Below are 24,700 nucleotides of genomic sequence, written 5' to 3'. Positions count from 1 at the left end.
TTATGTCCTTAACATCAGAAGATTTGTTTGAATATGTGGTTTTCATCAATACAGTGAAACCTGTTAATTTGGTCATCTGCTTAAATTGGCCTCACGTTTGTGTAACCTGAATTTCTCTAAATTACTTATTATTCTGAAAATACTGCATTACTTATTTTTCTGAAATTGTTCACCTGTCTATCTTCCAACTTAGCCGCATTGAAGGAATCTTATTCCTATGTTGTTAATATTAAATTTACCTTTGCATATTGCAAACTTGAATACTTGGCAGCATATACGATCTTACAAATCCTTATGAACATCTGTCACTAGGATGATAATGTTATGTTCTGAAAAGTCAATAAGCCCAAGGCAGAAAACTTGACCATTGAAAATAATTTCTTCATAATTGTTTACTGTTTCTTACGTCTGTTACCGACGCGTATATCAACAGAGCCCTCCCCCCTCCCCTTCCCCAATTAATCATCCCACATTACGAGAGTCCACACGAATTTCTTACGGTATGAGTGTCTTCTGTTTTAAGTTACGTGTTCGAAGCCTTTTCCTCTTGAAACTTGCAAGAAATTTATAACAAATGACGATCGGATTCATGTTGCAAAGTGTACAACGGAAAGAAAAAAATAACCACAAGTCGTTCCCACTGCCTCACCTATTTGTGAATCTAGTACTAGGATTGGCAGGGACAAGAATGTTCCGGACTTTTCTTGAAACTTACATTTTAAATTAGTTCTACTGGGTTTCGCTTCAGGAACCGAAGTTTAATTTTTCCGAAGAAACGATCCCAGGCGCGAAACCGAAATTGAGTTTCTGAGAAAGTCGGCTTGATTTTACAGGAAAAACATTGTCTCTTTCATCGATATTGAAATGGAAGCGAACTTATACAGAAAAGGGAACAAGATTTGTAACCAATCTTACGTTGCAGTTTATAACGATGACCTAACGATGTTTGCAATCGATCGATTAGTTTGTAAGCTCAACATCGTTTGTTGCTTGAAGTTTTGGTTTGTGCTTGAGTACTGTGTCGCTGTAGTTCGTCTTTGACTGCGCGGCGGCAGAGCGGAGGCGTTGCAAGGACGGTAGGTTAAGCGGAAGTGTTTTTCGTTTGGCTGACGCGGCGCGTTGCGCCACTTGTATACGGACGCAGCGCTCAGCACTAGGCGCACCGCTTTTTCTTTCTTTCATTTAAAATTCAGCATCGCATCCCTTTTCAGCATCGCGAACCTACAATTTAAGGTTCACTTCAAATAACCGTAATATGTTCAAATTTTAAGGATCTGTTACCGGGAATCGTACCCGGGACCTCGTGCACCAAAGGCGTGCACGCTAGCCACTAGACGAACGGGAAGCGGTAAAAGATTCGAGTCTTCAGGCTCTACGTTTATCATAACCGAGCGAAGGGTTGTGACGCTGCGCCACATGATGCAGTTTGTATAAAACCATACGTACAAACGCTAAAACATAGCAAGACGTTACGTTAAGATGTGTTCCATTTTTTCTGTACTTCCTACAAAATCAACGGGAAAAAGAGTCAACAATCAAAATTTGAACCGATATTAATATTGGCCCACATAGCACTGTAATATTTTCCGAATATTCGTCGAATATTCAATTGATTCGTGTTACATTTCGGAAATATTAATCGAATATACAATTACGTATATTATAAGAATAAATGTCGAATATTTTGTAATTTTAAAAAAAGTTCTAACATGTTTATTTATGTATATTATATATATTGAATAAATCTCGAATATTTTGTTGATTTTTTTTTATGTTCTGCGTTTTTAACTAACATATCATTTCTTTTCTGTCTTCAAAGTCTATTGAAATGGCAAGATTATTTTAAGATTGTTTGGCGTTTCTACCTTAATACTCATATGAATATATTTCTCCAATAATATTCGTAGCAATCGGTAAATGTTCGGTTAGTATTATAACTTTTGAGAACGGTCTTACAAATGGGTTCAGACAATCACAGGTCTTGAAGTTCGTTCCAAAAGGTGCATTTAAAGAAAAACTAATTAACTCTATGGCCTATGGGACCCGAAAGTTCAATGACGCGTTCACAAAAGCTCTCTATTGACTTCTGTCCTTGCCAAATGGATCCCGTTTCTACTTCTGCCAGATTCATCTTAATATTGCCCCCCCCCCCCCCCCTTCGTCTGCGCCTAGTCTTCCTAATGGTCGTTATGCGATTGGACTTCCAGTTAGAACTTTGAAAACGTTCCTACTTTCTTCTATTCTGGCTGCATGGCCTGTCCACCTGAGCCTCCTAGATTTGATGACCCTAACAATGTTTAGTAAACGGTATAAATTATGTAGTTCTTCGTTATAAAGTTTCCGCCATTCCCCATTTCCGTTCATCTTGGGTCCGAATATTCGTCTTAGGATCATGTTCTCAAATACTTTCAGTCTACGTTCTTCCCTCAGAGTACGCAAACATGTTTCGCAACCATACACAACAGGTATGATTATCATTTTATATATTTTAAGCTTCAAATTTCTCGACAGAATTGAAGAAAACATAAAGAAAAAACACCTGTCTTCTGTAAAGTGTTGCGCTCATGTAATCTACATGAACAATACTGCATTCTCACGGTATGGTGGTTAGCAGGTTGGAATATAAGTGGAAAGTTACTAAGCCCTACTTTAAGTTGTGCTTTTTCTCCTCTCTCTTTCTCTCATTATGTCTTTTTTTTTACTTTTATCTGTTGTATCCAACTGCAGTCAACTTGGTAGGCTGAAGCGCAATGTGAATTTAATTTCAAAAACTATTCTGAGGTTTGATTGGCTACAGATAGTGAATATTCCCTGAATGCTCCCTATAGATATTACTTGACCATATTCCCTGAATATTCTGTGGATATTCTTTGAATCTCAAAATTGACGAATTCCGAATATGTTCCGAATATTTGATTCTAATATTCAACGAATATTCGAAGAATATAACTGAGCCGCCTGAGGGTTACCATTAAGAATTTGAAAGATAATAACTCGAGAAGTTATTTAACTGAAAACAGTTCCAAAACAATTCAGTGTGTTTGGTTTTCGGCTGCGTGAACAGAATCAATATGTTAATGTATTTCGGTTGTCTTCTCGAAACTTGAACTATAATTTTCGGGCTCATCAACAGAACCGATATTCAAAATGTGTAACGGTTCTCTTCTCGAAACACGCTGAATGTTCATTTTACGTTCTGTAATCATAATCATTAGTCAAAATGTGTTTCGGTTCTGCTTCCACAAGCACACTGATTTGAAACATTTATTTACCTTCCAGGAGCGGAACCTAAAATATTTTCGGTAGCGTTCTGTTAACAACCCTAGTTGATATTACAATTCTTAAATCTTCGAGTGCAATATGGCCAATTCAGAGTTATTTACAACCTATAATTATCAATGCTTTTATATTGCAGAAATAATTTTTACTATATACTATTTGGTTGGCTGCTTCGGAATTTGATATCCAAACCGAGGCTATATATAAGAAACACTGCTCTATTGTTTCAAGTAGAATAAATGAACTCTCATCGGAAATCGAACCCGGGTCTCCTGTGCCAAAGCTGTGTAAGCTAACTTTATAGTCAGCAGTGTAATGAAATTTTAAGAACAGAGTAAAAAAATCTTATTTTATAAAACATACTAAGAAGTTTTATTCTAATGTTAAAAAGGACATTTAAGTAATAAAGATTATTTTTGTATTGTTTCTAGAAACTGGGGATTCACTCGGGTTCAGACTCAGATTGGGATTCGGATCCTGACTCAAATGAGCATGGGTGGTGTACGAAAAACCTGTGCTGTCATAGGACAAATTCTTTTATTATAAGTCTGTATTTTTCATTCTTGTATATTAAAACGCTGTCGCGTAAGAGTTCTAAGCTTGGCGTTTGGTTTGGCTTCTCGTGTAACGGCAGGAAGTTGTCTTTATTAGCTATCCTTTTTTTATATATCAATTGTCTAATGAACCAAATCTTATAATTACATGTAAATAAAGCTTTGTATTTTGTACCAAAAAAAAAAAAAAACTTGGTTTTTGCTTTAATTTTACCTTACATCTAATTCAATTAAGGACAGGTAAAAATAACTGTCTTTCAAACATTTGGCTCCCTTAATTAATTCAAATTCTAAACCCTAACAATCCCAATATTTAAACACTAGGGAGCTCTGATACATAAGTAATATATTATACAATATACAAACTGAAACATGGTTAGTAAGTGGTTATGCACTAGAAAGTGCATCTTACGATGCAGAATAGTTAATGATTCGAAGTACATTTATTTTCTCTAATTTGGCCACTTTTCAATGCACTTGATGGTCTTCAACATAGACTGTTTTCACTGCTCAAAGCAAAATAAAAAGTAGCTTTGATATCTTTTCTTAATTTTGTCTGCTTCGACACTTTTTTTTAAAGGAAATATTCAGTTTACATTGTTACTGTTTGCTGAATCAAATTTCCTTTATAGGATGTCGCCCACTAAAAAATACTGTAGATATATTTTATCATTATGTTTGCATGTGGCTGATGTGTCTCGACAACAAAAGCAATATCTTAAGTGCTCTTTGAATAACGTTTGAATGTTCTACCTACCAAAAATTATATAAAGGAAATACAGATCTTGGTGAGAAGGTAAACGTATAGAAAAACTACTAACTTCGCAATATATATATATAAAATGCCAATCAAACTCTCTATAAACAGTTTTATACAGAGGTTATTTCCGAATTATAGTGACGATTTCTACTTGAGAGAATTCCATGATGCCATCATCAATGATGATCTATTTGGCGGCCCTGTATTCTGGCTATGCTCGGTATCAAAGTTCCCATTCGAAAAAGATGGAACACGGTCCAGAGGCAACCATTCTTCTTCACAGACCTAACACACGCCGTCACTGGTGCAAGATCTCCGTTGTGCCAAGGCCTGTTTAAGGAGACCGAAAGTACAACAGTCTATCATTGAGTAATCCGGAGATTTCACTGGAATGTAGATGAAGATAATGAATAATAATAATAACAAAGATTCTTCTGTCAGTTGTTGCAGGAAAAGGACTTCGAATAAGCACGTATGGCTGGATTCCTTGTCTTGATGCAGGCATACCCGATTTGTCTACCTCCCAAGTATACGAAGAATATCATGGCGGCGTATTGTTATCAGGGTGTTCATCTGATTGTAATTGATATTCACATTGGCATTATTGGCGAAACAGTGTACCCTTAACTTTCTATCGTAACAGAAACAGCAAACCAACCACCATCAACCCTTGCCAATACTTTCCATGTATTTACAGTACCATTGTTGGATGTATGATATTCAACACTAGCTTCTCTGTAGAAAATTGCACGCTGCCTGTTACAGTCATTAAGGTACATACATGAGTCATCCAATAAAATAATTTATGTCTATATATCACCAGATGATGGTACTCGTAGGACCATCAACAATTGGTGCAACGTTCTGCAATGTGTTTTGGTAAGAATTTTTGAACAGGTCCCTTTCGATGCTTCTCCAACCGCGTAACGAATTATGGACTGAATTGTCATGGGAATGTTCCAACTTTGTTTGCAATCTGTTTCTACCATGTTAACGAGAGGATTAATAGGACGAAAATGCAACTTTTGTCCAGCTATTAACGGCATTTTCGCTAAAAACAGCTGAACCAAAGAAATGGATAGTAGTTCTCTAGCCAAGTTGTAATGATATCCGACTAGCCAAGTTGTAATGATATGATATCTAGTATAAGTTGTAATGCACATCCGAAGGTGAGGGCAGGCAAAGGGCTCATGCCAAAAAGAGGAATCTCACGAAATCCTGAAGTTACGGAGACGAAACTAGTCATATAAGCTCCTCATTAAAAATGAGTTACCACATGGTTCAACATTTGCGAAAATTCCACTTGCACAAAGAGAGCAGAAACTAAAAAAAACGGGATTTTCTGAAGACCAATCCATCCGGGTTTTTTCGGACCTTTGCAGTTTTTACCGAATTCTGTTTTTTTTTGGGGGGGGGAGGAAAAAATATTGGAAATTTGATTCATATATGAAGATAACATCACTGACACAATTTTCAACAATGTTTTGTTCACTGGTAGATGAAGAATTTCTCAAGTTTATTATTATTATTATTTCTTGCTTATTATTATTATTATTATGTACTGCTTGAATTCCGTGCATCTATAGGGTTCAGTGTTTGTTCGTTCATTCGAGTTTAGTATCTCTTTTCAGCACCAAGGCTATATCAGACGTGGACTGCAGTTTAACGGGGAATCCGAATCACAGTTATGCGTTCAAATTCCAACGTGTTTTCATCAAGGATCAAACCAAGGTCTACATGCACCACAGACGCGCGCTAGCCCTACACTAGCAGGAGGGGTTGTTCAGCATTTGAGTATATGGTGAAATCAGTATGTGATTTTTCTTTTTTCTGTACCTTGTCGTTCTATACAAACTACTCATGGCTTAAGATTCAATTGCATTTAGAAACGATAAAAACAAGTTGCGATAAAGTCAAGCTGTTTATATTTGGTAACACTGTGAAACCTACCTATGTCGGCCACCATTGTTCTTACAAAAAATAAGTGTATGAGCAGCATTGCACAATTAATTTCTATTGTATGTTAGTTGTTTGATTCGGGGCTTCTTTCAGCTCCTACGTTACTTGAGATGTGCAACTACAGTTATCGTAGAATCAGGACCATATGAGCTCTCAATACGAATCAAATCCGGATCCCCACGCTGTAGTTGCCCACGCTACCATATAGGAAGGAGCTCTGGTACATATGAGATACAAAGTGATACACAGTAATACGTAATTATTGCATTGGAAATATAGATCATAACACAAATTTCTAATTCAATAATTATTTACTGTTTCAATTTATATCTTATATACAGGGAGATCAATTTCTACAATATTTTAATTCCCAACTTCTTGTTCATAAAATGTTCAATGTAAGCAACCAGATGAACCATTTGAAATGAATTTTAGAATCTGGGTGATCATCAGTTCAAATATACCTTTTAAGTAGTTTTCATAAATATTTTTCCTACATGAAGAACGACATTTCAGCTAGTGGCATATAAATTTTCAGATGCAGTAAATACAGGTTAAATGATGTTATTTCTACAAATGCTTATATTATAGTTTACAAGGCTGCAATGAAGCATGAAACATCGGACAGCATGGGATGTTTCTGATCAATAAGATAAAAGATTCTGATAACTTCAAGTATGTAACATACCATCTTTTTGTCATGTTTAACTGTCGCGATGGTGACTGAGGTATATAATCTAAACAGGAGTTTGAGTGTTGTAAGATTTCGTTACTAGTTATTGGCACATAATTTACAACGGAATATCGTTTCATGAGTCATTATACAGACATATTATATAGTTTTTGGTGCTTTTATAGTGTACAATCGTAGCCCCACCCTTTTTTCTTCCCGCCTTTCTTTCTACTCTTCTAGGGTGGAATATCAAACAACGGTGAAACACATGTCTAATTATTTTAAATAAGAAGTAGTCCAAATATTAAATTTCATGACTCTAACCTTAAGAGATTCCGAGATATGGACGTATTATAATAATTGTAATTCTTACACCTTTTCCTTCTTCCCAGTTTCCTTCCCTCGTAGGGGAAATATCAAGGAACGCTGAAATACGTGTTTGATTATTTTAAATGAAAAGTCTAAATACTAAATTTCATGTATCTAACATAAAGACCCATAAGGGTATTTCCAGAGCTATTAAAAATTTAAGCATCTTAGGATTTTGAGATATGACCATCTTATTTTAACAATTGCAACCTCTTTTTTTTTATCCGTCAATTTTCATCTGCTGAAATACGTCCTTAATTATTTTAAATGTAAAATCTAGGTATCAAATTTTATGTCTATACTCTTAACAAATTTAGAGATATAACCATCTATTTATAACAATTATAATCCCATTCTTTTTTTCTTGTCTTCTAGAGCAAATATCAAACAACACGTGTATAATTATTTTCAATTAGAGGTTCAAATACCGAATTTCATGCCCCTAACCTTACGAGATTCAGATATAAACATTTTAAGATAATAATTGCGACCAATCTTTCTCCACCTTCCCTGCCGAATTTCTAAAAATCCTTCCTTAGTGGGACCTCACATAAAAAATCTTATGATGCCCTGTCTCAATTTCAAGTTACTAGTTTAAGCAGTTTGGCCTGGGCGCTGATCAAACAGTTAGTCAAGATTTCTTCATTTCTATATAGAGAATTATTTAATACTCAACTTCATCTTGTCTATTATCAAATTTTGTTCTTATTTCCTAAACAAACAAAAATGGTACTTACCAAATTCAATAAAATCTGAAACTGTCTTTTCTCTTCGTAATGAAGAATTACAACATTCATCGTACAGCACCACAAGGATGTCTAGAAGGGTTTCTAAGCTGAAGGACTGCCCTTGGGCCTGAATAGGCCCACCTAGAAAGATACTTTCTAATTGGCGAAGCCTATCCTCAGCTGTAACCCCTCCAGAGCCCTGTGATGCTTTCGTCTGGCTCTGGTCAGACATGGTGCTGAGGTGATGCCATGTTTAAAATAATAGCATAGGCTTCCATCGCACTTGTATTACGGGTACTCGTAACACACTGCTCCTTGGAAGACACAGTGTGATAGTCTCAGTTGCAGGAATATTAATTATGCTTTCCATTATTATTTCACGAATTCTGCAAATAAAAGAAAGCATTACTTTAATATATTTGATCACATACAGTATATGAAAACCATCTGCAACGAACATCACTAAATCATAACAAAAATGTTTCCTCAATTATGTACAAACTAACTCTAATCACAATACCTAAAATTCGTAAGATTTTTCCCTTAGCACCCTGCATACCTGGATGATTTACAAAGTAGAAATCAATATAATAGACAGTATTCTCAGCTATACCGTATACAGTAATTTTTGTACGGGTGAGGGGTATTCTACTAGCATTTGAAGCCATATGTAGATATAATTATTTAATTTTTATTGAGATTCTTCCTCCCAGATTAAGATCCTGGTTCTCAATCTTACTCTTCCAAGGATTCCGCAAGGTACTTAGAAGTTGAAAGGACCGATTTTATGCTTTCTGTGTAAAGACAAAATGGTCACTTGCGTCAAAAATCAACATCAATAAATGTAACCGAACCGTATATTCAGCTACGAAGAAGGTAGATGATTATTTTAATCATTTTTGGTCTTACTGAAAACTGTCGCTCCTGCTTCCAAGTAAGTTTGTATATCGTTTTCTTTTTTACTTGCGCACATCTCTCATATGATTTAATCGGTTTTCGAACTCATACACATCACCGAAAACTCCTCCAGTAGTTCTGAACAACTTCACTAATTACGTACACATTTCTGAAGTGTCCGTTTGAGATTTTACACACAAGGAAACTCAACGTCAGGGACTGCTACTAATAGTACACCTAATCACATTAATATTAGGACCAAAGAATACGACAAAAGCTGGTGCAGAAAGTTACAAAAGAACACCTTAACACTTCAGTTAAAATAAGAAATCGGCTGATATCTAGTTTCTCCTCCAATCTTGCACATATAAGATTTACAGTGTGCTACTTACTTTACAAAATATAGCTGAGCTAGGAACAGCTAGCGAAGGGAGTTAGAAGCCCCCAGGGCCCTTGTACTTCTACCTTTAGACAAAAACAAAGTACTCGGTTCTGGAACCATGAAACGAGTTGGGGGAGATACTAAATGCCATCCAAGAAATTTAAATTAGGAATGTACCGATATATCGGTATCGGTGATATCCGCCACTTTTGGAAGTATCGATATTGGCAAATAGACACAGATATTTACCGATACATTTTCCGAATGATTTTCAATTTGTTTAGTATTAACAGTGACATATTTCATCGATTTCTTTTACGCTTAAAGTTGATCTAAATTACTTTATGCTTGTGTACGCCTTTGATTTGCACTACTCGTACTCAACTTACATTTTAGTCCCTCGATGCCAAAATAGTGGTGAATAAAAGCGAAAGCTGCTCAGTCAGGATCATAGAAGCCCGAAGAAAATTTTCTAGAGAGGGCCCATTCCATGGTTGCTATATTGTCTGGTATTTAATATACGTGGTTTACTATATTACGTATACATTTTCGTGAGTCAGGGGGGCCGGGCCACACCCTACCCTCCCCCTTCGGGCGCCCATGATCAGGATAGCAGACCCATCATTTGAATCCCAAACGAGACAGAGGTTTCGGTTCAGAAGAAAACGCTATGGAAGAAACCCACAAGACGCTCACTTCGTCATTATTTTCTCCTACTTACTGGTTAAAAACAATTAGTTCTAAAGTTAATAAATAGTTTTATCGTTTTCGACTTCGTTAAAATAACTCTTATTTTTTTATGGTAAATTTGTAATGGTAGTATTCCTTTGCATTATATGTATGCAAGGGCGGCGATTAGGGGGCAGAAGGGGGACGTTGCCTCCCACTTTTTTGAAGCGACTCCTTAATGTATATAATTTAATTTAGAAATGTAAAGTTTTTGTATGTATTACTGGTTCATAGAAAAATGATGCCATATACTCTGTCGTGGCGTGAATATGTATTGGTTATTTGTTTTCCCGTGGAGTTAAAAACGCTACATGAATTGCGTGTTAATTGTCTCGGAGAATGGCCTAAAAATTAACCTTTTGGAGCGCAATAATTCCAACTTACTTTCATTTCTTCCTACAAGGGCTCTATGTGTTAGTCAGCCGCTTTGAAACTAATTGAGAGAACATTTCGCAAAACAAAACAGAACAAAACAAAAAGTGTTTCACAAGTTATTCTTTAATTGCACAAAAATCGACAGTTCCTAAAATGTCTTTTCTTCTTTCAAATAATAAGAAATATTGATTAAAAAGGGAGTAATAAGAATCAACTTCTACCTTTTTCATTGTTTTGCCTGCAGCGTTTATGATATTCCGCAGTTACAAATTGGTGGTGAAAGAACAGAATGTTTCTTTTTTTACTAGCAGGCACAACAATGCCCTTTTCGCAGACGCAGCAAAGCCCGTTTCGTTGCCTTTTTTCTTTGAACAGAAAGCAACAAAGAAACAGTTGAGAATGCTCGAAGAGCATTGCCGGAACGAACTTAAAAATAATTAATTTTTCGAAATTTATATGAAATTGTATTTGGTATAGGAATTAATTCGTGCGGGTGGACAAGAGATGGCGCAACGAACGGAGCGTCCCACAGTTCCGTGTATCCACACATGTGTTGCAAACCCCTGTCATCGCGTATCGTTCGTAGTATAGGGCAGTGGATTAAAGCGTCAACAACACCAGTTTGTAGTTAAGTGAACATGGCGCAATTTGTGCCTGATAAAGTGTTTTTGCGGGGTGTCCTGCTGCATTACTTTAACATGCAGAAAAGTGCGACTGAAAGTCATCGTATTTTGGTGGAAGTGTATGGTGACCATGCTCTAGCTGAGCGAACGTGTCAGAAGTGGTTTGCACGGTTTAGAAGTGGTGATTTCGGCTTGGCAGACCAAGAGCGAGCTGGACAGCCAAAAAATTTCAAGACGAAGAATTGACAGCATTGCTCGAGCAGGATTCGTGTCAAACGCAGGAACAACTTGCAGCAGCATTAGGCGTTGATCAAACAACAGTCTCCAAACGCTTGAAAGCCATGGGAATGATTCAAAAGATGTCACATTGGGTTCCACATGAATTGAAAGACAGAGACGTTGAAAGACGAAAAACCATTTGCGAATTGCTGCTTCAACGACAGAGCAGAAAGGGGTTTCTGCATCGAATTATTACGGGTGATGAGAAGTGGATCCATTACGAGAACCCTAAACGAAAAAAGGCCTGGGTGAAACCAGGTGAACCAGGTCCATCACAACCAAAACGAGATATTCACTGTGCAAAGGTTATGCTGTGCATATGGTGGGATATGAAAGGTGTGGTGTACTATGAGCTGCTGCAACCGGGTGAAACTATGAATGGAGAACGTTATCGACGACAATTAATGCGTTTGAAGCAAGCTCTGACCAGAACACGACCAGAATGGGAGAACAGACATGATAAACTTATTGTTGAACATGATAACGCTCGCCCACATGTCGCAAAACCGGTCAAAACCTATTTAGAAAATGTCGGATGGGAAGTTTTACCCCACCCGCCGTATTCACCAGACGTTGCTCCTTCGGACTACTACTTGTTCGATTGCATGAACAACGATTTGATTGGACAGCGGTTTACTTCTTCAGAAGATATCGAAACATGGGTCTCTGACTGGATCGCTTCCAAGGATGAGGACTTCTTTCGCCACGGAATCCGTACATTGCCTGATAGATGGGCGAAAGTGGTGGCTAGCGATGGACAATATTTTTCTTAAGGTATTTATGTATTTTGTGTTTGTACTACAGCTTCAATGTGTGCGTACCAACCGCACGAATTAATTCCTAGACCAAATATATTAAATGTATTTGATTAAATTCAATAGATAATACATTTATTATTTGGAACTGCGTATTAGGGAATCTGTTGAATTAGCTATATTAAGCTGTCACTTTTTATCACCGTATATATATTGAAAATGAAGATATAACCAGTGGCCACCGGTTACTATTTTTTAACAAAAATTTCACCATCCTCTCTATGACTTACGGTTCCCGAGATATGCCTCCTTAAATCTCCCGAAATCGGAACTTTTTTGCCCAATATCTGAGGAACGATGGCCAGTTGGCTAGTGGCCCCCGGTTAACATCTAGTACCAAAATATTCACCATCCTCTTAGGTATTGATCAACACCAATATCATCTCTCCTTGACTTCCGATTCCCGAGATATGGCTTCTTAAAACTACCGAATCTTTTTTCGCCAATATCTTGGGAACGGTTAGTCATAGAGAGATGATACTGATGTTGATCAATACCTACGAGCATGGTGAATATTTTGGCACCAAATAGTGACCGGTGATCACTGAGTAACTGGCCACAGTCAAATCACACAATTTTCCAGACAGAATTTTAAGATGTTCATGAGCAAGGAATCAAATCTCTTCTTACATCTTCGTTGTTTAAGAGTACAAAGGGCTAGTACCTACTTGTGTTGCTCTTGTCAATTTACTTAATAAAATATGAAACACGATACACGGTATTTTAACTGAAAATATAGTATCTTATTAACTATATAACCTTTCGGCAAACAAAGTATTAAAAACAATCAGGAAAACTAACATTGATATACTAATATTCAGATCATGTCTTGCTCCCCCGACTTGCAATCGCCGCCACTGTATGCATGTAAGAGAGACTGATAAAACTATCAAAGTACATTGTCACTCTAAATATCAACCACTGACTCTTAGCATTAAGTTTACACTACATAAGTATCAGCTGCTTTTTACTTCATTTTATGTGAGCTACATTAAATTTAGAGGAAATATATCTTGTGTGGAATCTAATACGAAATTCTGCTTTTTTTGTCGTTGTACGTCAAATTTTGGTTTTATATCTAACATACCCTATTACAATATTGATCATTTCATTTTTCTAAAAATTTCTGACAATATATAAGAAATGTGTCAAAAGTATCGGTATCGGTACATCCATAATCTAAATTTACAAGTGTATTTTTTAAACTGTTACTAACTCAGCCTTGTGTTCAATTTATTATCACCCTCATTAATAATAATATTAATATTATTATTACCTCGACAACTAAAATTAATAGAACTAAATGTTTTCTCCTAAAATTTTCCATGAAAAGAAAAAGTTACATCGAAAATTCGTCGGAAGAAGGAAAATCTAGCGCGTGATTTGGTTGAAAGATAGTGGTACGAAATATGGATTCGTGGACTTTATTTCGATGGACAGAAAGGAAGAAGTTGAAAAATTCTACAGAAGAGAGATACAAGAAGGGCAAAATTACTGGAAGAACCCGCCTTAAAATATTTCTGACATATATATTCCGCTTTCCGGGCATGGAGACAAAATAGCACAAGCGCTTCTCCAGTTTCTTGGACAAAGTGGTATACAGGCTTCACAACTACTTGCACCAAGATGCGATGGAACTAATGTAAATACAGGTAGATCATGTGCAGTAATATGTGTAGAAAGTTAACAAAGGAATGCAGAGAATTGCGTGCCTATTTTAGCATCTTGATGTCGCATCTACCGGCCCAAAGGAACTATCTGGTTTGACTGAAAAAGGATTGACTGCCTATGAAGAATTACCTGTGGTTTCTGCCCAACCGATTGACGTCCAATGGGTCGAAAAATGACTGATTTAAACGATTTAAGTATCGACCAACAAAACCTACTAGACATTTGTCGAGCTGTCTCTATTATGCTGCCAAAATGTCTTGAGCCGTGGCAAAAATGCGAACTAACGCTCACACCCTTACACACCCACGCGTTGAGCCAATAAGGGTTTAGCTGTTGCTAAGCGAGAGAAAGCGAGTGGAATTCCTTCAACCGATAGCAGCGCTTGCAACGGAAGACTAGGGATCAAGTCAATGTAGCATATCTAAAGTGGCACATATTTGCCGGACCTCTGGACTAATTGTACAATCTCGTTGGTTAATAACTTCGAGATAACTGTCTTGACGTGAGTATCATTGCACTTGAAGAAGCTACTTCAGTGCGGGTCCCGACACTTAGGAAAATCGTTGAATCTGCCCAATTTCTTCCAGAATTCATTAAACAAGTTGTCCATTCATTCGTAGTGTTAATGCATATTTCTCATCCTGAAAAGCTCATTTTATCCACGATAACGGACAAAAGCATTAACATTAGGACACTGGGATGGAGATGTATCAAGAAATGTCAACAATAGAAAAGACTTTTATGGGAATTCACAGACGACGAAATCAACTTTACATCGGTCGATTACTATATTGATCGATTGGTTTTCCACCTAGATAACAGAATTACCGTTGACTAAGTCAATAATGACGGACTAGTTTGAGAAAAACACCAAAAACGCAGCCAAGATTGATTATAACATTACGTCATTTCCGTACAATACTCAAGTAGTTGAGAGGATCCTACGTGTGAAAACAGAGGCTTCGAAAGCAGTTTTTCAGCTTCGGCCGCTGAAAAACTTTGATCTATATTTTACCTTGAAGCACGAGAAAAGGAGTTGAACAAAAAATTTGCAATTTTGCATGCAAACTACTGTAATCCAAATATAACTTTTCCACAACTTGCTCAAACGAAATTCGAAAAAAAAAAAAAAAAAAAAAAAAATTCGGCCCACCCAAAATGAATGATAATATAAGTTTGTTACAACAACAAGTTACTTGCGCTGGCGACTGAGTGATAAGCTTTGAAAACCGTAAGTAGTTCTGGAAGTTCAACAAGAATGTAAAGGCTTTGAAATTACGATACGACAATATGATGTGAACAATGGAAAATGAGAAATAAAAATGAATATTAATTCAATATTAATTAACTCTAATATTAATATTAATACAATGCTAATTAACTCTTTCTAACCGAACAGGTTGCTGCTACCTGGATGTGTTAAAATCCCATTTCATATTCATATGCATAATAAGTTTACGAGATTTCGGGAACATAACTATGAAAACTAGTCCGAGAAATTTGCTGTCCCAGGGCCATGGCCGATGCGTAAATACGGCACCGATTACAGATACCTAAAAGTAAAACCTACCTGAAATCCTGAGTGTTCTCCATATGACTCAGTGTAGGAAGTAGTACAAATAGTTATAGATAGTGTATAGCTCATAAGAGTTTCTACATTTGAAAGAAAAAGTGGTTTCCATCATACATTTTGAACACAAATGTAGCGCCTATAAATCCATATGAGCAACGATACATTTGAACAGACATTTATTGTTTATGAGTTGTTGTGAAGTATTGATATCTATCAATTCAATAACTATAATACTTTGATAAAACTTTTTTTTTTTTTTGTGATTTCTTATCAGAATGAAAATAATTGTACAAATTCAGATTACCACAACTACATATTTGTGTGTGTGTGTGTGAGGGAGGGGTTATTCTCCTGTTTTAATATTTTAAAAAATTCCAATAAATCTAAGGTATCTTGCTTGCACAAGAGAAGTATGTGTATAATTCAATTGATACAACTTGTCCCTTGTGACAGTTGCTTTCCTTTTTTTTTTTTCTTCTTCCTGCACGTGGTCATAACAATCAGCCAAGAAGAACTGTTTCTATGGCAACAACACGTTCAGCCAATTATAGTGGCTCATTCCTCTCGCTCTGCAGTGGTAAAAATTCCCCCCTCTCCGCACGTTGCCAGTTTGAATAAAAACAAAGGCACATTGTTTTAATCGAATGTCAACTTGAGTAGTGGACCTTGTGGTTACTGAAAGCATTCCTTTTAGTTCATTTCTGTGTCATTTAGCATTCTACATTTAGTAAATGTTAATATGAAACAAGAAACAATTCACTTGTTCTACTCGTGTAGTTTCAATATTCGACACAAAAGCTGACGACGCAACATTGAGCACAATGTGCGCGCAGCGAGCTGTCACAAGGGACAAGTAGTATTAATTGCAGTGTAGTAATCCACTTCATACAGTAAAGGCTGAGTGATCCAGGGCAGGCGAGAAACAAAGAGGATTTCAAAGGGGTCATTCCACGTCAAATCAACCTTGTTATGTTAAAAACACCATCTCAGATTTTCATGAAACTTCTGTCACTTGGTAGTAGTACAAGGGTCATAACCAGTGTAAAGTTTTTCCCTCTTAGACCAAATAGGTTTTAGAGTTAGAGGCGATCAAAGTTTGGGAAAATAGCACATATACACAACTTCCGAGATTCTGCTTTGAGACTGCACTCTAAATTGAACATGTTTGAGCTCAAGATCTAACAAACATAGCTGCGTGAATTTTTTTTTTTTTTTTTTTTTTTAGAGAAGCGCCAGTTTGTAGATTTCAGAAAAAAAGGGGGAAAAAATCATAAAGATAGCCAACTCCTGTCTTTGTCAAAAAAAAAGTAAATAAATAAATAAATAAATAAAATAAAAATAACAGATGTTATAACTTACATTTTTATGGAACGAAAACATTGCATCACTAAACAACAATTATCACCGGTGTTTTGATGGTAATTTTTGTCTTCAACTAAACGTCGAGTTCTGCTGGGACTTTGAATACATGTTGGTACTATTAATAAATGTTGTGAATTTATGAATTGTTAAATTACGAATTACAATATGCTCGAGTTCTGGTGTAGTGTGGAGGGGAGGTGAAGTATCCGAAAGATTACGCCCGAACCAAGATAGGAGAGGGCCAAGTACACAAATGCAATATAACCGGACACTTACTTCTTATAAATATATAACAAATAAATAAATTCAAGGAGTCTCTGAACTCATCCACTTATTTTAAAAAAAAAAAGGTTTACATGTTCAAAGCAAATTAAAATCGCTGCTAAAATGGATATATAAGTTAAGTGCTCAGTAATACACATGCATATATAGGTAATGTGGTGAACAGTCTTGCCACCTTAAGAGTATATCTGCATTAATTCAAACATCCTACGATACTTACTATTTTAGACGTTTGCGAAATTCGGTACTTGGCACACTGTATTTCTGCACCTTATTAATCATCACGACAAGTTATTATAAACAAAAACAATTTCTTATTAATATGCAATGGACCACTACTTTACTGAGTTATTAAGTTCATGTAATGAACAGCACCTTCAGAAATAGTTTCAAATTCTACGCCTTGTACAATCAGTTGCAGTAAGAGTACTTTTCCGATGAAGTTTCCACCGTGTGTCATACACTTTTAAATCTGCTGTCAAAAAACGGTATGTGTGGCCAGAGTTAGCTGTTGGTGGCGCCTTCAAAATTGTAAGAATATGAAAGAAAGGAATCAAGCACACATCCTCTCGAGTTGAACGCCAATAGAATTAAGTTCTTGGCCCAGCGGGTGCATGAAGTTAACCTGAGCACTACTTTCTGATCTATTAATGTTACGTATTACACCAACATAGCCGCCACAGACCCATGCGGACATTACCTTTTCGCCATACACAATTGCAACAAAGCAGCCGGTATACAGTTTAGATACAATATTATCAGACTCACATCTGGTTTCCGCTTCAAAATTGAAAACTAAAGAATACTTTTCATCCTGACTTATTTTCTTCAATTCAGCCTAGTGCTGGGATAATGGAAACACACCATAAAAACCTCTTGTGCCAGGAATAGTTTTTCCTTGTATAATTGCCTTTGGTGTGAACGAATGTGATTCAAGCGTTTTTTCAATTTTATTTGAAATAATGCAACCAATGTGTGCACTGCAGTAGGCAAACACTTTATGAACGGATGTAATTTGATCTTGTAATAGTCGCTGAAGGCTAGCTTTAGAAGTAAGTCGTCTGTCTGCCACCGATTCCATCACAAAAAGATTTGCCATGAGTTGTGGCAAAGAATAACCAAAAAGCTGTCAGCCTGAAATCTTCCTTGTGATGCACAAATTGACGAAGGTTTGTAGTTTTTTATTGCGCACCACAACCATCGCTGAAATAATGTATATGTTCAACACAAGATAATTGCTCCTTATGTAAGTGGCTATTTCTGACTGAATTTTATACGCCATTGAAACATCGTTATCTAGGTCATCTGATAAAATCGAGTGACTGCTTGTTTGTAATGCATCATCACTTGGACGTTTGTAATACAGCATATCTGGATGAACTGTACAGTAACCCTGAGTCCAATGGTATCCTTGTCCTTCATTTTGAATAACAAAGGGATAATTTTCACTACAATCCAACAACGCAACAACAGCTCTGATACTAAGTTTCAGATAGCCTGACTGTTGCTTTGTGATATATATGCGTGGAGTACGAGGAGTTCAAGCTTTCACACTACGTTTCTATAAAATCATCAACATTTATAATGAGTGTTTGTAATTCTGTTCTGCTGGTATTGATCCACTGGTGATATATTCAATTACATCATCTGGATCACAGTTCAAACTTACTAGGAGATGGTACTCTAGGTTTCCTGGAGGACAGTGTTCACATTGTCGGATCATACAGGCAGTAATCCCATAGTCACACACAAGAAATGAAATAAGTTCCCTGTAGCTGCGATAACCTAGAGCGTGAAGCAGCAACTCAACATTTTGATGGATGGTGCAGACACAGATTGCATGAGTTTCCCAACTTCCTGCCAAAACACACACCATTTTGGGCGTAGAACACAGAACTTTGAAAACCCTACTTTGAATTGAGCATATTTTTCCCAAAAGGAACAGTGAAGTTCACGTAAGTTGCATAGCAGAAAGATTTTCTCTTTATACATATTCCTGGATATGCTAACTCTATCTTGGTAATTCCTAGCATTTGGCTGGAAAACTCATCATCCTAATAAAAACCTTGAATTATTTGCACTGTCTCTCCAGGTAGTTTCTTCCCTGGTGTGAGATGGGGTACTGCACAGATTCCGTGTTCCAATGTAAGTTTTCTTGCCTGCCGAACCATGCACTTTGAAACATCCAATTCGTTTGCAGTCTTCTTTCTGGACCACGATTGATGGCTCAGGTGAGAATTTGGAATTTTCGTTGTCTATTCCCTTTTGTGGGCAGCTTCTGCTTCATTAAAGAAACCAACTGATCTAAATCTGCAGCCTTCTGTTCCAGGTAACGCTCACATTTATCACTGTCACTGCTTCAACTATCATCAAGTTCAACTTCGAAAACTTTGGATATCTTGTCTGCTACAGCTTCTGTAAGCTCCTAAACTTTACGTTTCTCATATTTAGATCTTGCACAATTTGGTACGGAATGCAGCTTCAATGGTGACTTCTGCAAATCTTTTACAATTCTGTGAAGTACAGCTCAAGTTCCCTCTTTCACTGTTTCAGTGTTCAACTTCTGAGTGACGTCCCCTTCTTCTGATTTCTTAGATAAAAATTCAACAGAATGTAGAATGTTCATATCTACCTACTTCCTACACGATGCGCAAATTTTCTGTCCACAGATGAAATAAACACTTGCTTTGTTTGCTATTTTTTTCCTGTAAAGAGATTGTACGCAGAGAGTGCTTAACTAAAATGCAGTGTAATTTCATGGGGTCGTAGCATGATCTCTGAAACAGTTCATCCTTCCTCAAATACAATGCATGGTGATGCCAACATTTGTTTTTAACAACATGGTTCAAGTTTGTGACTAGTGGTCGTAGTTTTATTTCAGACACTGAAACAATTGAACCACTTAACTCAGTACAGCTTCTTTAAATCGAATTGAATGAACTCAATTATCAAATTAACTATGCATTAGTTCAGGGCCGTGCCGTAAAAAATCAGCGCCCGGGGCGAGTATACGACGGCGCCCCCATACATATATTCCAAGCAATTTTTCCTATCTTTTTCCTTTTTCTCCCGAATTCTTCTCCCCCTTACTTCGGCGCTCGGGGCCGTCGCCTTGCTCGCATCTCCCCCCCACGGCACGGCCCTGCATTAGTTACTGCCCCAAGTAAAACTAATTATGTAACAGAAAACTGTACTAGCAAACCAGTGTTGCAAGCACGGTAGTGACACATTCTTCCCCAGTCTTAAGACAACTGAACTCATTAAACCAAGAGGACTGCTTTTACACTAAAGGCCATGAATTATTCTAGACAGTTCGAGAATGTTCTGAAAGCAAAAACAATGTAGAATACAGTTCAACATCATTCTGCAAATTTCGAAACTGTTCCAAAGCATTGTAAAGTATTCTGGTATGTTTCATATTCTTCCGGAAAGATTTAAAATATTCCACAAGGGGACAGAAATAAAGTACCAAACTTCCAAACAAATACCAAATTTTCCAAACGTCTAAAATAGTAGGTGTCGTAGGATGTCTAAATTAATGTAGATATACTCTTATGATGGCAACACTGTTCACCATATTGTCTATATGTGCACTTGCACTGAGTACTTCACACACACATGTCTATTTTAGCAGCGATATTAATTTGCATGGAACATATGAAACTTGTTTAACAAAATAAACATGTGGATGAGTTCAAAGACCTCTTGCATTTATTTATTTATAAGAAGTAATATCCAGTTAGGTTCCATTTGTGTACTTGGGCCCCTCCTGTCCTGGTTTGGCCTTTAATCTTTGGAATACTTCATCCTTACACCACAGCTTAAAGTACAATATTGTAATTTGTATTTTAACAATTCATAAATTTATAGCATTTATTAATAACACCAACATGTACCCAAAATTCCACTGTTTTTCTTTTATAACTTTAGAGCAGAGCTTTAAGTTTAGCTGAAGACAGAAATTATCACCAAAACACCTGTATCTTTCGTGATAATTCTTGTTTAGTGAATGCAGTCTTTTCGCTCTATAAAAATTTAAGTTATAACATTAGTATTTTTTTTTAAACAAAGACAAGAGTTTACTTTTTTCCTTGATCTACAAACCTTGAAGCTTGTCTGAGAAAATTTTCACGCAGCTATGTTTGTTAGACCTTGAGTTATAGCATGTTCAATTCAGAGTGCAATCTCAAAGCAGAATCTCGGAAGTTATGTACATTTGCTATTTTCCCAAACCTTGATTGCATCTAACTCCAAACCTATTTGGTCTAAGGAAGGTTATGACCCTTGTAGTACTAACAAGTGACAGAAGTTTCATGAAAATCTGATACTGTGGGTTAAATGGCTTGGATGAACTGACATGGAATGATCCAAAGCCGCTTAGCCAGGAACTATTTGCACTTACGGAGACTAAAATACCTTGGAGATGTTACACGTGTGTAATATCACATGCAGGGAAGATTGCATAAATATTTTTTATGGAGGATTACAAGCTAATGACGCTTACATTCGTGAACTCCTTGTGGCTATCCCAGTTTGAATTCTGAAATTTAAAAAAAATGAAATCTTTGAGTTTTACGTCCCACGATTATGCCGGTAAGGTTAAAGGAGACGGTGATGATAAGTAATGAATGAAATGGTGGAATGAAGATAGTGGGAGGAAACGGGAGAACCCCGAGAAAACCCACGCACACGGTGTTTGTCCACCACAAAGTTCACTTGGCGGGGGCTGGGATCGAACCCGGGACCCCAGCACCAGAGGTGAACGCTCTACCACTGAGCCACCGTGGCCCACAGGTTTGAATTCTGGTTGGTACTCATGTGGTTCGGAGCCTACATTGATCTGTTGTCGATATCTCATGAGCCTCTGTGCCCAATGAGACGCTGAACTCTAATCCAACTAAGTTTACATTATTTATGTCATTTCTACCCTGTTCGTGTGGTTACAGGTGTGTAGCCTCTATTTTTCATACTGCCCAACCTGATGGCAGTTCAAAATAATTTTCTTCTCATTACACTCTCTTGAAATCTCTCAATCGTAAATATTCCTGCTGTCCCTCTTAGAACCACTAACTCACGCACGGAAATTAAGAATGTGATCGAACACGTATAAACAATTAATTTATTCTTTCACAATAACAAAGACTTTATTACATTCAAATACCGAAGTGGGATAAATAAAACTCTTGTCCTGTGTAATTACCAGCTCATTTAGTAGTTTGAAATCGTGGGACTGGGATGGAAAGCCTGGTAAACGAGTTTTAATTGCAACTAATAGGATTTTTCTAAAAAAAATCTTTGTTTTACGTCCTACGGTTATGCCGGTTATGCTAAAGACGACGTGATGATAAATGAATGCACTGATGGAATCGAGAAAGTGGGAGGAAACAGGAAAACCTCAAGAAAACCCACACACATGGTGTTTGTACACCACAAAGTTCACTTAGTGCGAGCTCGGATCGAACCAACCACCACAGGTGAACGCTCTACCACTGAGTCACCGTGCAACCAGGGAACTGAATAAAAGTATAATTTTATAATGCAATATTATGCAAAAAATAATAGAGCTCTGACATGTAGCCTAACGGTGAGATACCAAACATTAGGAAAACAAATATATATATATCGCCTAACTGCCCAATAGAAGCTACTTTGTCACATTAATCTTACCTGAAGATGAAAATATAGTTGTGGTCGATATTGGGGTTTGTAATAGCTGAAAGCGTTAGCAAATAATCTTTCAATGCCGTCTAAAGAGCACGACGAGTGCGTTCAACAATGGTTCGACTTCAGACTATATGAGCTTGTGGTAGAAAACATTGTGTCCGTGAGTCTTCTCGATTTCTCCCGTTGCTTCCCACATTCTCATTCCCCAAAATTTTCAGAATCACCCATCTTTAGTCTGAAGAGTATAGACGTGGGACGTTATATCGAACACTTAATGCAATCTTTCTTTCACTGTACCACGTACGAACGTCCTGCAGTGTTAAAATTTTAAACGACATTGTATATTACAACTATTTCCCTTCTTGAATCAGGTTGGTCATTTTATTTTTCCTCTCGTAATGTTTAAGAAAAAAAGGTTAGTTTTGGTTGCCTACAGTAGTAGGTTAAATAGAACGAAGAGTACACGGTTTGTTTCTGAACTTTACCCGTTAGATTTCCAATATTACGGCTACGTATTCTCAATCTGCATCACACAAACTTTATGTACCATATCTTTCTCTTCGTAATAATTTATAAAAACTTCTACAATTATTAAAAAAAAAAAAAAACTACTTTAAACCGTATTGCTTACTAACTTTTTTGATAATATTTTCTCTTTTAAAATAACATTCCATTTTAACTTGAGATGGAAATCGGTTTTTAAATGTCAATTCTTAATGCAAAATTAAAAATGAATATATCATAATCAAAAATTACTTGGCTCGATGGACGTCAAGCTAAACCTTCTGATTTAGGTCTCGTGCAAGCATATTTAAATTACGTTGAGTTCAAGATGTAGTAATTAATTTTACAATTTCGACGTTTCATAAATTTCCTTCTCCTTATTTCCTCCGTAATCAGCTTTATTTACGTTTGTACTGGCTTACATCCAAAGCATTTCTCCCCCACCACGCACACTAGTAGTTTGACGCAAACGTAATATGCCCTATGTTGACAAGCACTATAATACGATATAGAAATGATGCTACGTCAAGCAGACAGCAATTTTAATTTTGCGACTCGTGTCATGGACTTAGAAGCAAAATATATAAATCCGAATCATTTTCACTATGAGGCACATCTACACGTGTAGTTTCCTTTAGCCTTCTATGATAAAAAAGAATGCACATATCAGTTTACTTTCATCAAAAATAGTCTTATAAGATGATGAACTTTCTGCTGTGTCGAAAAGTCAATATGACGAATAAAGCGCGCACACATTTACAAAGGAAAACACTTCCATCTTTATGTTCAATGAGCAAGTAGACATCTCGAAAAACATTATCATCTATTTACCTTATTATTACAATTCATTTGCTCTTTTTATTTGGCTACATATTCCTTGCACTGTATAATCACCAATGCTAAACACACCAAAATATGGCTGCCACACCTAGCTGCAGAAGGAATCCTGGGAGTTATGCGGCATTGCCAGATTGAAAATAAGGTGAATCCGGAAGATAAATAATTGACGAGAATGAAATACCTCAAATTACGCCGACCTAATACTGATCACACCTCTCCCCTTTTCACCCAGATAAATAATATGGGTATTTTTGAATGAAAAATTGATTAAAACTTCGTTAAAGTCAAATTAACAAAGAAACTCGTTCACTGAGTGTTTGTTCTTGTCTAGTTAAATTTTCTTTGCTATAAATTTTCTGTTAATAGCTGTGAATCTGTTTCA

At 36.7% G+C, this 24,700-nt stretch overlaps 1 protein-coding gene across 3 annotated transcripts in view; it reads right to left on the bottom strand.

Moving 5' to 3' along the window:
* The window catches only part of gek (serine/threonine-protein kinase gek), a 223,251-nt gene extending 198,786 nt beyond the window's left edge, over positions 1-24,465 (bottom strand). For all 3 annotated transcript variants that reach the window (XM_081725920.1, XM_081725921.1, XM_081725922.1), the window contains exons 1-2: positions 24,310-24,465; positions 8,332-8,708 (exon numbers count right to left, since the gene is read on the bottom strand). In XM_081725920.1, coding sequence (XP_081582046.1) covers positions 8,332-8,554 — 223 coding nt within the window. In that variant the 5' untranslated portion in view covers positions 8,555-8,708; positions 24,310-24,465. The remainder of the gene's footprint in view (positions 1-8,331; positions 8,709-24,309) is intronic.
* Positions 24,466-24,700: the final 235 nt, after the last annotated feature.

The sequence above is a fragment of the Thermobia domestica genome, chromosome 9 (assembly GCF_964235325.1).
Source record: "Thermobia domestica chromosome 9, izTheDome1.hap1.1, whole genome shotgun sequence".
Taxonomy (NCBI): Eukaryota; Metazoa; Arthropoda; class Insecta; order Zygentoma; family Lepismatidae; genus Thermobia; species Thermobia domestica.
This window is presented reverse-complemented; position numbering and strand designations above follow the sequence as displayed.